Consider the following 14118-nt stretch of genomic DNA (forward strand, 5'->3'; position numbering starts at 1 on the left):
AACTGTTTGTCCGTAATGACCATTGTTATGTTTGGAGGTGAAAGGGGAGGCAAGCCAAAGAACACCATCCCAACCATGAATCACGGGGATGGCAGCATCATGTTGTGAGGGTGCTTTGCTGCAGGAGGGACTGGTGCACTTCACAAAATAGATGGCATCATGAGGGAGGAAAATTATGTGGCTATATTGAAGCAACATCTCAAGATATCAGTCAAGAAGTTAAAGCTTGGTCACAAATGGGTCTTCAAAATGGACAATGACCCCAAGCATACTTCCAAAGTTGTGGCAAAATGGCTTACGGACAACAAGTCAAGGTATTGGAGTGGCCGTCACAAAGCCCTGACCTCAATACTATAGAAAAATTGTGGGCAGAACTGAAAAAGCGTGTGCGAGCAAGGAGGCCTACATACCTGACTCAGTTACACCAACTCTGTCAGGAGGAATGGGCCATAATTCACTCAACTTATTGTGGGAAGCTTGTGGAAGGCTACCCAAAACGTTTGACCTAAGTTAAAACATTTTAAAGGCAACGCTACCAAATGCTAATTGAGTAAACTTCTGATCCACTGGGAGTGTGATGAAAGTAAATAAATAATTCTCTCTACTATTATTCTGACATTTCACATTCTTCAAATAAAGTGGTGATCCTAACTGACCTTAAACAGGGAATTTTTACTTGGGTTAAATGTCAGGAATTGTGAAAAACTGAGTTTAAATGTACTTGGCTCAGGTGTATGTAAACTTCCGACTTTAACTGTAATTAGCTATTTTAGCATGATTTGTTGAACAGCTAAGAAAGTGTAAATTGATTGGTCTGGCTAGGTTCACCAAGTGTACTGTTGAGGACGCAGCTACTCCAGGAATTTCTAAGAAAGCGAAGCCTCCTGGCTTCATAACTCATGAAGCCGATGCAGTAAAAGACACTAATCTGATCGTGTCAATTAATTTAATGTCTATCAGCAAGTATCCTCCACGAATGACATGTTAACAAAGACATAAACAATTGACACAGTGATGAACTTGTGATCATTGCAAAATGTGTTGCTTACTCAGGAATTTGTCAGCTAATGTTGTTAGCATACTAGCTAATGGTTAGCGGCTAGCTAGCTAAAGGACATTTCGGACTGCTCGCTCACTAGCTGTTGTGACAGTAGACCTTTCGTTTTTAGCCTGTATTACATGTCGACAGTTAAAAGACATTAACCTAATAGTTATGTTATTAACTAATTATGAATTTCATGTCCAAATGTTGCTTCATATGTAAGTGCTCTTTTGGAGTTTGTAGCTATATGAACTAATCATTTCTGCTAGCTAACTACCATAGTAACTGAAGTGGTTTATCTTTATGAATAGCTATCCCATTAATATCTGGGGACTGCAGCAACTACAAGCTGTGCCCACTACATGTTGTGTCCACTGCCATTGTGGGTACTCGTGACAGTACGACACCCATTAGCATTACATCGCTACAGGCCGCGCCCACCAGCATTAGCTAGCAAGGTTATACACATATCTGCTGGAGCCAGACCCTATTGAACCCAACTCTTGCATCGCACTACTTGGTGGGCGGGGTGTGTAGTCGATCGCCACTACACTTGCGCCCTACAAGCCATGCCCCCCCAGTCTGCGGTCCACAGATAGACCCTACTTGCCTAGTTATCTGTTTTCCATTTGTCTAAGTAGCCAGTTGGCTCTTTGCTATACTAAATGTGTTGTTGTTTTATAACGAATGTCTCTAATTCTTGAATGTTGGGGCAGTTACCCACTCAGTTAGGGTAGCATGTACTTTTCTAATAGTAGTGTATGAGGGAACTTTACAGTGATCACAACTGTAGTTACCACGTTGATCATTTTGCATTTGTCTAGCTACTGTTACCGACTTTTATGTAGACCCACAACTTTTGTTTAGTCTGGACAATATTGCAAAACATGTTGATGCTTTCAGTAGCACTGAAGGTGTTGACTCATACTGCTTTTTCTATTCTTTGCATGGGCGAACGGGATGGATGCCACACACCAATAACTCAAGCTGAACTGGAAGAGGTGGCTGCAGCTATGGTCCATGTTGTATCTACAATTGTCTCCCTACTGACAGGACAATACATACACTGTTTTGAAGGATCCTGCCCAACCCAAATGCTTCAAGTGGCACAATTACGTAAGAGGCTTGAACAAACACTTGTAGCTGAACGCATTGCTAATACCGTGCCAGAAACATTGCCATTCCCATGCTGTTTCATTCTGTGTATCTCAAATAAATGTCTGTGTGTGATTTGTGGTATTTCTTTCCCTGTGTTGACAGTTGCAATGGTTAAAATAACAAGCATTACAAATGTTTTTTCATTTTCATTCTTTGATTTTGGTCTAGGTGCCAGTTCCCACATCTTAAGTTGTGTACTCTGTAGGGTTTTCTCTCTATATAATATTACTTGTTGATGAAACTAACTCATACGCTGTAAAATATAAAGTACCAGTCAAAAGTTTGGACACACCTACTCATTCCAGAGTTTGTATTTGGGATGGTGTGGGTGTGCTTTGCTGGTGACACTGTCAGTGATTTATTTAGAATTCAATACACATTTAACCAGTATGGCTACCACAGCATTCTGCAGCGATACGCCATCCCATCTGGTTTGTGCTTAGTGGGACTATCATTTGTTTTTCAACAGGACAATGACCCAACACACCTCCAGGCTGTGTAAGTGCTATTTAACGAAGAAGGAGAGTGATGGAGTGCTGCATCAGACGACCTGGCCTCCACAATTACCCGACATCAACCCAATTTAGATAGTTTGGGATAAGTTGGACCGCAGAGTGATGGAATAGCAGCCAACAAGTGCTCAGCTGGTTGAGAGAATGCTGAGTGTGCAAAGCTGTCATCAAGGCAAAGCGTGGCTACAATAAAGAATGTATATATAACATTATAACATATATTTAGATTTGTTTAAAAATGTCTGGTTACTACAGTATTCCATATGTGTTATTTCATAGTTTTGATGTCTTCACTATTATGTAGAAAATGGTCAAAAATAAAGAAAAACCCTTGAATGAGTAGTTGTCCAAACTTTTGACTGGTACTGTTTATACAGTGAGCTCCAAAAGTATTGGGACAGTGGCATTTTTTTTTTTTTTTTGCCTCTGTACTCCAGCACTTTGGATTTGAAAGTGCAGACTGGCAGCTTTAATTTGAGGGTATTTTCATCCATATCGGGTAAACCGTTTAGAAATGACTTTTTGTACATAGTTCCCCCATTTTAAGGGACCAAAAGTATTGGGAAAAATTCATTTATATGTGTATTAAAGTAGTCAAAAGTTTAGTATTTTGTCCCATATTCCTAGCACGGAGTGATTACATCAAGGTTGTGACTCTACAAAAGTGTTGGAGGCATTTGCTGTTTGTTTTGGTTTTGTTTCAGATTATTTTGTGCCTAATAGAAATTAATGGTAAATAATGTATTGTGTCATTTTGGAATCACTTTTATTGTAGATATGTTTCTAAACACTTCTACATTAATGTGGATGCTACCATGATTATGGATAGTCCTGAATGAATCGTGAATAATGATGAGTGAGAAAGTTACAAACGTACAAATATCATACCCCCCAGAAATGCTAACCTCACCTGTTATTGTAATAGTTAGAGGTTAGCATGTCTTGGGAGTATGGTATTTGTGCATCTCTAACTTTCTCACTAAATGTACAGTCTGAACTTTAACCTCATAGTCATTTGATCATTTCAAATCCAAAGTGCTGAAGTACAGAGCCAAAGCAACAACAAATGTGTCACTGTCCCAATACTTTTGGAGATTACTGTATACAGTGGGGCAAAAAATTATTTAGTCAGCCACCAATTGTGCAAGTTATCCCACTTAAAAAGATGAGAGGCCTGTAATTTTCATAATAGGTACACTTCAACTATGACAGACAAAATGAGAAAAAAATGTCCAGAAAATCACATTGTAGGATTTTTAATGAATTTATTTGCAAATTATGGTGGAAAATAAGTATTTGGTCAATAACAAACGTTTATCTCAATACTTTGTCATTGCCAACAAAGGGTATATAACAGCTGTAGAGGGATAAGTGTGTTGACGACCTATGCCACCCCAGGTTTCAACAAGAGCATTGGGAGCGATGCCTAGAAATACAGTACAATACAGGTTCCTAGATTTGGTGGGAGCTCACATTGGTTCACCCAGGGAAGAGGCTGAGACTGATGTAACTTTCTGGGATTTCAGACATTTTCACTTTTAAAGATAGATAGATGCAGATGTAGATGCATCCGTTCTGGACCAAACTTGATTTTGGTTAACACAAACAAAAGGGTGGTTTAACAGCATGACGTTTCGTATATCTGTGCCTTAAAACCTGTTATGGCTGCGATCCCTGTACAGGGATCAACATCAGGGGAAATTTCAGAGTGACTAAAAATACAACGTCGTAACATTAAACATTCTTGAAAATGCAAGTGTCTTACACCCTTCAAAAGATTAGAATCTTGGTAATCAAACTACATTTTCCAATTTAAAATAGCTATTACAGAGAACAAATACCATGCTTTTGTTTGAGAAGAGCAATCAACAACAGAAACATTTTCCGCCATGACAGTTTTTACACATTCACATCTGAAGGTAAAATTATGACTTACATTCGTATATCTTGCTCTTATTTCTCTTCCTGAGGGTCCCAGTGATCAAATGAAGTGCCGTTTTCGTTGATAAAATCAATTTTTATAGCTTAAATCGAAACATTTTTTAACCTGTTTGTGCCGTGAATTCCATCTCTATCAATTTTTTACGGAGCATTCGACATAATTACACACGGTAAACCATCGTTTATCTAGTCATGGTTGGTTTCAGTGCATTCCTCTGGGTGTTTGCAACACAGCCAAACGTCATTGTTTTTTTGTGGGGAGTATTGACCGAAGTGAACTGATTTGAAGACAATGAGCAATGACTACCTTGCGCACCAATCATTTTAGCAAAGCTTCGTTGATGGACTGGATTGTATTTCTGCCCAATGACCACTGATCTTCTTGAAATCTAGCTGGGTAGATAGTCAATAAGCTGAGGTAAACGCCAGTATGTAATGGTTTTGGGTTGGAGCGCCATTCCTTGTTTGATATTGCATGCGTAACGAACTCCATTCTCGCCTTGACGATCAGAGGAATTGCTGTGAGGCTTGTTACGCGCAGCTGAATTTCGGAAAGTTGTATTTTCAACGATTTCATTGAAGATATCATGGCAAATAAATCAGGAAAAGCGAAGTCAAAGCCTAAAGTGAAAGTGAAAAAGTGAAAGTGAGACAGATTTTTTGTTTGAAGAATCTTTGAGTGTTATGATTCAAACAGGAACTGAGGAGCTGTTTCTGCAAGGACAGGACGTACTTCTGGACGGGTAAGTGCTAATGCCGTTTTATGAAATATAAATATATATATTTTTTTTTTTGCAAAAAAATATATATAATTATTTTTTTATTTTTTAAAATTTGCAATGAAATGTGTGGTTTGTTTGTGTGTATGTGTTGGTTTGTTTGGTTGTGTGTGTATATATATATATATTCCATGTCAGATATATATATTTTCCATGTCAGATTATATTTTCCATTGTTTTATTCAAATGGAATGGAGTAGAACAGCAAACACACACATGGCCACTGCGCCTGCTACTTCTCTTCATTTCCATATGAAATAGCCATTGGGTGCTGTTCAGGGGAGGGCAGGCCTACAACAATGGCCGGAGTTGAATGGAACAGCACTTCACCTTAGTGACTGTTCCCTCTGCTCTATATCTGGGGTGGCAGGGTAGCCTAGTGGTTAGAGCGTTAGAGCGTTGGACTAGTAAACGAAAGGTTGCATGTTCGAATCCCCAAGGTACAAATCTGTCGTTCTGCCCCTGAACAGGCAGTCATTGAAAATAAGAATTTGTTCTTAACTAGGTAAATAAAGGTAAAAAATAAATGCAATACATATCTGTTTATTTTATGTGATGATAAATACAAATATTTTTTAAATGTTTTCTTTCACAGTGATAGCGACTCCGACTGGGAGCCCCCCCCCCCACTGCCAAGCTGCCCGCTCTACCTCTGCCCCCAGTGGTGTTCATATGCCACAGTTCATTACTGTAGTTATGACTGTGCCTCAGGGCCAAAAGGGCACATCATGGAGGCGTCGTTGTGTTCTGTGTCGCATGAACGGCACCACTTGTTCAGTTTGCCTCTGCTCTACATCAGAAAGAGACTGCTATGGGACATGGCACAGGCAGCAAAATATTGTGTCGAGGACTTCCAATTTTTACTGTTTTTTTTAATATTTATTTTCTAATATTTTTTTAAACATTTTTTTTGTGTGTGTGTGTTACAATTGCTTTTTGATATGTTGTATATAGTTATTTGCACTGTTGTATATAGTTATAGGTAATTTCACCAATTCGGCCAATTGGGTACATTTGGGCAACTTGTGGGACACCTGAGTGACTTCATGCTACATGTCATGTAGCTCACCCATTCCTGAAGTTATCAGTCTGAAACTTTGCACACCCACAGTTGCCCTCTTGTGTTATCCATCAAAGTGATCTCCAGCATCATATCCGACTGTGTGGCTATTCTAGTACATGTGAAAGATGATGCTACAACAATAAAAAACAGAAAACGTATGCTCTTTCTTTCTCTTTTCTTCCACCAGATCTACTGTGTTATATTCTCCTACATTCAATTAACATTTCCACAACCTTCAGAATGTTTCCATTCAAATGATACCAAGAAAATGCATATCCTTGCCTCTGGGGCTGAGCTACAGGCAGTTAGATTAGGGTATGTCTTCAGGCGGAAATTGAGAACAAAGGGATCAATTAATTTTATGACATTCCATCCTGGGGTTTTACTATTGAAATGAAATAAAATATAAATTAAAAAACGTTCATGAAAAATCGTGGGACTCTTATTTTGAGATTGGAAATGCAGGACTTATTTTGGCATGACAAATCGAGGGACTCTTATTTTTCGAAATCGGTAATACAGGCCTCTTATTTTGAAGTGTGTTATGCTGGATGTAACTCTGAGCAGGATGCTAGATGTAACTCTGTGCTGGATACTGGATGCTGGATATAACTGAGCTGGATGCTGGATGTTGTTAACTCTGGATGTAACATCCAGCATCCAGCTCAGTGTCACAGCCCCCACTGATCATCAGCTTGAGCTACACTGAGTGTACAAAACATTAAGGGCCTCTTATTTTGAAGTGTGTTACATCCAGCTCAGAGCTGGATGCTGGATTCTGGGTGTAACTAAGCTGAGCCGGATGCTTGATGTAACTCTGTGCTGGATTCTGGATGTAACTAAGCTGAGCCGGATGCTGGATGTAACTCTGTGCTGGTTCTGGATGTAACTAAGCCGAGCCAGATGCTTGATGTAACTCAGCTGAGCTGGATTCTGGATGTAACTCTGAGCTGGATGCTGGATGTAACTCAATATTAGGAAGGTGTTCTTTATGTTTTGTACACAGTGTATATCCCCTCACCTGCTTTGTCCTTATCCCTCACTATTCTCATCCCATTTTCACAGATCCCAAACAGGGGCGGATTGGGACATGAATTCGACCCTGGCATTTTATCCAGCCCACACCACTGCATGTGTCACCATCTTTTTTTTACAATCCATGACCATGGCGGTTTAACTGATGACAGAATCAGAGCTGGTCTCTTTGCTCTTTGCTAATGCCATGTTTTACGTTTAATGTGAGTTTGCTTGACCTCAGCTCAGCCTATCAGCAAACACAACAAGCTCTCACACTCTCACATCAGAATTAAACGTTCATCCATGTTTCTCGTACAGAAAATGTTGAAGTTGTTCCAAACATCACATTTTGAAGTGTTTAAAGTTAAGTTTAGGCATTAACTCAGAATTCTAAAGGTTAGGTATTAACTCTGAATGTTTAAGTTTAAGGATTAAGGTTTGGGATAGGTTTAAAATAAAAATCTGAAAAACTACTTTCTATTGCTGGATTCAGACATGGATGGACCTCGACTACAGACTTGTATCACGGGTGACCTGGCTGAGAAAACCGGGCTGGCCCATCTTGATAGGCGGGCAGGCCGGCCATTTCCCATTGATCAGCCAAAGGCTCATTATAGATTTGGGCTCAAATATTTTGTCTTTAAAATATGCCCATATCATCCTTTTCATTGTTTTATTTTGATATAAAAATATGTATATTTGTGAGTGTCAATTTCGACCAGTCCACCCTCAAAAATGTTTTGTCTAGCCCATATGGCATTTGACAGAATTGCCAGAAGGCCCGTCTGCCCCTGCTCCCAAATCAGTGGCTTCTGTCTAAGACAGCCTCTCCCTCCTATGGTGACAGCTATATTTAAGCCAACTGATAATCAATGCCATTATGCACAGTGCCATTCTAAGAAGCTCCAGGATTTTTTATTTAGTCGATTCCAGGTCTTGATTTGCCAAGAAAGAGTTAAGAAATTATCTATTCTAGATTTAATGTAGGACTGGTTTTGAAGGTGAAGGATGAATTATGCTATTAAACAGCGCACCCTCCACTCTTTCCTAATCATGAACTCATCTTTTAGAGAAATAAAAATTACCAAAAGGGACTTACAATGACCCATAAGACTTCTTAGTGATGTAAATGTAAAGCATTACTGTTATGTCATGTTTGTAAGGTAGCGTACAGTTTTCAGGCTAGGTTGACATAGGAAGAAATATTTAGGATACGTTCTCATGAGGTCATTGGTGAGAAAATGGGGAGAAACAAGGGTTTTACTCTAATATTACAGGCAGCTTTGATGAAACTGCTTTAAAACTATGTGTTGACATGTCAGTGGTGAGTTTGACTTTCTTGTAAACTTGACAGAGACACTTTATAGCTAAAGGAGGTTACTCGGAACTGTTACGACTGCGAACAATGGGCTCCTGTGTTGTGACCTCTGAAAAGTCATGATTGCAAATGTGATAGTCATGGTTTTGTAGAATATGCACATTTGACAGTTAAACCATATGTTTGAGTTTGATTGCAGCCTGTTATGAAGTTATTAATTTTCAATTGACAGACAAAACTGCATGACATACCATACTGACATGACATACCATACTGACACATAGCCTACTGGGCACCGGGCTTGGTGTTTAGACCGAGGGTGGTTCTCCCATATGGTCAAGCCATTTGAAAACTTTTCTGCAAAATGTATGGCATTTTTGTCATGTAGCCAACTGCAGAAACTTCCCTTTCTAATTATGATAGGCCTACATCTCATCACTCACACAGTCGAGTCATCGATGTTCGATTCCAATCTAGCAGGATCAGTCAGTCAAGACATGACTCAGCACCACACACCTATCAGTTATGCTCTTCACAAGCATTAGACTCCCGTTACCTCGAGTTGATTAGACTGCAATATTGATATCCACTAATATTATACTAGGTGCAATATTCAATATGTTTTTTTCAGTTGTGCTCTTCAATATTAATCCATGTTATTGTCAAATGTAATATTCCATATTCCATACAGGCCTACTTGTCATTTAAAGTGTGACTATCTCAGGCTATAACTTAGCAGTCACAATTATTCAAATATGCTGATACTATCCTGGTTACACTTACACTAAATATACAAAAGTATGTGGACTCCTTTGCTGACAGGTATATAAAATCGTGCAAACAGCCATGCAATCTAAATTGACAAACATTTGCAGTAGAACGGCCTTACTGAAGGAGTCAGGGACTTTCAACGTGGCACCGTCATAGGATGCAACCTTTCCAACAAGTCAGTTTGTCAAATGTCTGCCCTGCTAGAGCTGCCCTGGTAGAGCTGCCCTGGTCAACTGTAATTGATGTTATTGTGAAGGGGAAGTCTAGGAGCAACAACGGCTCAGTCGCGAAGTGGTAGGCCAGTCAAGCTCACAGAACAGGACTGCCAAGTGCTGAAGCCCGTAGCGCCTTAAAATCGTCTCTCCTCGGTTGCCACACCCACTCATGAGTTCCAAACTGCCTTTGGAAGCAACGTCAGCACAATAACTGTTCGTCGGGACCTTCATGAAATGGGCTTCCATGGCCGAGCAGCCGCACAATAGCCTAAGATTGTCAGGCGATGGGTGTAGCTGGTATATGAAGTCAGGCGCAGGAGAGCAGAGATAAGTGAACAACGCACTTTAATAAAGGCAAATGTACAAAGTAACAAACCCAATGTGCGAACAAAATAACGGTTACCACTAAACACGGGTAAACCAGCACCCGGGAATAAACCAGCCGGAAACGTACCGACCTAACAATAAACAATCACGCACAAAGACATGGGGGAAACAGAGGGCTAAATACACAACACATAATGAGGGAAATGAAACCAGGTGTGTGGTAAAACAAGACAACACAAATTAAAAATTAAAAATGGATCAGCAATGGCTAGAAGACCGAACATCGCCCGAACAAGGAGAGGCATCGACTTCGGAAGAGGTCGTGACAAAGATGTATTTTACATTTTTTACATTCCCTTTAGTTCCAGTGATGGGAAATCTTAATGCTACAGCATACAATCACATTCTACACAATTCTGTACTTCAAAATTTGTGGCAACAGCCTTCCCTTTCCTGTTTCAGCATGACAATGCCCCCATGCACAATGTGAGCTCCGTACAGAAATGGTTTGTTGAGATTGTTGTGGAAGAACCTGACTGGCCTGTACAGAGCCCTGACCTCAACCCCATCAAACACCTTTGGGATGAATTGGAACGCAGACTGTGAGTCAGGCCTAATTGCCCAACATCAGTGCTCAACCTAACTAATGCTCTTGTGGCTGAATGGAAGCAAGTCCCCATCTTGTGGAAAGCCTTCCCAGAAGAGTGGAGGCTGTTATAGCAGCAAAGGGGGAACCAACTTCATATTAATGCCCATGATTTTGGAATGAGATGTTTGATGAGCAGTTGTCCATACACTCTTGGTCATTTAGTGTATGTCACCCTTTGTTATTGTAGCAAGGATTTAGAATCAATTCACCATCCAGCGCTACTCTCATAAGACCCCCTCTCTCTTCTCGGCTCCCCTAGTTAGAATAAGCAGAGAGGGTACTTGTCAGATGGACACTGGCATGATATCTTTACTGGCGTGATATGCACAGCAAACAGCAACAGAGAACATTTGCTCATAATGAAAACAGTGATACAACAGTTTCCACTTGCACTCAAACTCAAGATGTACCCCAGTGACTTACTGTACTTTTACTGTTATTACAATGAGTAACAGCCCATCAATTTCTACACTCTTGAATGGACGATTGAATTGCCAATTGATCCACATCATCATTCCTACAATAGAATGATGAATACAACAGAATACAATAGAATACAATACAACAGATGACTTTGATAATAATTAAATTAATTTATTTGTGTGATTTTTTTCGTTTTGTTGTGATAACCAGTTGTATAATCTTCCATCACCCCTGATCCAACAGTTGATGAAGAATGCCATTGTGGGAGTCAACTATTTATACCTAACCTTACCTGGAGTTGAAGTTCAGGTTTCCTGAGTTCCTCCACCTTAACTGTCTCTCTGTCCCCTAACCTGCTTCTCCACTTTGCTCTCTAGGTTCTACTGGGATTTCACCATGTTGATGTTCATGGTGGGCAACCTCATCATCATCCCAGTGGGGATCACCTTCTTCAAGGACGAGACCACCGCGCCCTGGATCATCTTCAACGTGGTCTCTGATACCTTCTTCCTCATGGACCTGGTCCTCAACTTCCGCACAGGCATTGTTTTAGAGGACAACACTGAGATCATCCTGGACCCCAAGAAGATCAAGAGGACGTACCTGAAGACCTGGTTTGTGGTGGACTTTATCTCCTCCATCCCTGTTGATTATATCTTCTTGATCGTGGAGAAGGGGATCGACTCTGAGGTGTATAAAACAGCCAGAGCCCTGAGGATCGTGCGCTTTACCAAGATCCTCAGTCTGCTGAGGCTGCTCAGGCTGTCCAGGCTAATTCGCTATGTCCACCAATGGGAAGAGGTAAGCTGGGCTCTAGAACTTACTTTGTCCAATAGCAGGAGGAGATGGGATTTGCAATACTTTTCTATAATTTACACAGGCCAATAGACGCGTGGGTTGTTATTAAGCAACAAAATCGTTGTTATTAAGCAACAAAATTGTTGTGTGTGCAAATTCAGGGCAAAACAACTGTGAACTCAAAATAATTAATGACAACATGTAACAACATTCACAAGCATTATTTTCGTGACGTTGTCAGGCAGCCCGTCTATGAGAGGCTACACACTATGGGTCAAGTACTTGCATTGACCAATGGAAAGAGGGGGTAGGATGGACAAGGCATAGGCCAGAATCCCTTTTATAATACAATTTCAAGGCAGCAGTAGCAAGAATAAAACACAAGTGAGTCAGATTGAACATCATCAACCCATCCTATTTCTGGGAAGTGTTTTTCCAATAATAGGCAAGTCTCACTATCACAGGCCTTCAACACTGTTGTCTCTGTACCAGAAGTGATGTATATCAGCAGGATGCTGAGATTCACAGCTTTGCTTTCTCAGCAGTCAGCGGTCATCATCACAGCATTGGGCCATGGAGTGCAGCCAGTCACATATAGCGACAACATGAAAGACAGCAGTTCATGTTCAAAGGAAAAGAACATGAAAACAGCATACCCACAACAAAGAGGGTTTTGAATGAATTCCTGTGATCAGCAGCTGTCCAGACAAGCAGTATGGCTTATTAGTCACACAGTCTCGCTGTCTTCATGTATATTTCCTGTCTTAGATCAAAACCAAACATCCCATTTGATCAGCATGTGTGTTTATTGACGGTCTTGAATCTGAGGTGTGAATGTTAATGAGATTGGACTGCCTAATACAGCACAGGGGAACTTCTAATGGTGCCTTCATAGACAAACAGCTCTATTACACATCTCTGACAGGAATAAGTCAAGTTTCCATTCTACACTGGATAATCTATTTATATTAAGGATACAGTGCATTCGAAAAGTATTCAGACCCCTTCACTTTTTTCCACATTGTGTTACGTTGCAGCCTTATTCTAAAATTGCTTAAATAATTTTTTATCCTCATCAATCTGCACACAATCTGCACACAATACCCCAATTATGACAAAGCGAAAATAGGTTTTAAGAAATGTTTGTACATGATTGATTGTACGTGATTTGGAAAGGCACAAACATGTCTATATAATGCCCCACAGTTGACAGTGCATTTCAGAGCATAAAACCAAGCCATGAGGTTAAAGGAATTGTCCGTAGAGCTCCGAGACAGGATTGCGTTGAGGCACAGATCTGGGGAAGTGTACCAAAACATGTCTGCAGCATTGAAGGTCCCCAAGAACACAGTGGCCTCCATCATTCTTAAATGGAAGAAGTTTGGAACCACCAAGACTCTTCCTAGATCCAGCCAGCTGGCCAAACTAAGCAATCGGGGGAGAAGGGTCTTGATCAGGGAGGTGACAAAGAACCAGATGGTCCCTCTGACAGAGCTCCAGAGTTCCTCTGTGGATATGGGAGAACCTTCCAGAAGGACAACCATCTCTGCAGCACTCCACCAATCAGGCCTTTATGAGAGAGTGGCCAGACGGAAGCCATTCCCCAGTAAAAGGCACATGACCGCCCTCTTGGAGTTTGCCAAAAGGCACCTAAAGGACAGACCATGAGAAACAGACCAGATTCTCTGGTCTGATGGAACCAAGACTAAACTCTTTAGCCTGAACGCCAAGTATCACGTCTGGGAGAAACCTGGCATCAACACTACGGTGAAACATGGTGGTGGCAGCATCATGCTGTGGGGATGTTTTTCAGTGGCAGGGACTGGGAGGACTAGTCAGGATCGAGGGAAAGATGAACGCCGCAAAGTACAGAGAGATCCATGATGAAAACCTGCTCCAGAGCGCTCAGGACCTCAGACTGGAGTGAAGGTTCACCTTCCAACAGGACAACGACCCTAAGCACACATCCAAGACAGCGCAGGAGTGGCCAGACGGAAGCCATTCCTCAGTAAAAGGCACATGACAGCCCTCTTGGAGTTTGCCTAAAGGCACCTAAAGGACTCTCAGACCATGAGAAACAAGATTCTCTGGTCTGATGGAACCAA

The 14118-nt window shown here is 40.9% G+C and overlaps 1 protein-coding gene across 1 annotated transcript in view; it reads left to right on the top strand.

Moving 5' to 3' along the window:
* Positions 1-14118, top strand: part of LOC110508592 (potassium/sodium hyperpolarization-activated cyclic nucleotide-gated channel 2) — a 101953-nt gene that overhangs the window by 20454 nt on the left and 67381 nt on the right. The window contains 1 exon segment of the mRNA XM_021589263.2: positions 11593-12016. Coding sequence (XP_021444938.2) covers positions 11593-12016 — 424 coding nt within the window.

Source organism: Oncorhynchus mykiss, chromosome 1, assembly GCF_013265735.2.
Source record: "Oncorhynchus mykiss isolate Arlee chromosome 1, USDA_OmykA_1.1, whole genome shotgun sequence".
Classification (NCBI taxonomy): Eukaryota; Metazoa; Chordata; class Actinopteri; order Salmoniformes; family Salmonidae; genus Oncorhynchus; species Oncorhynchus mykiss.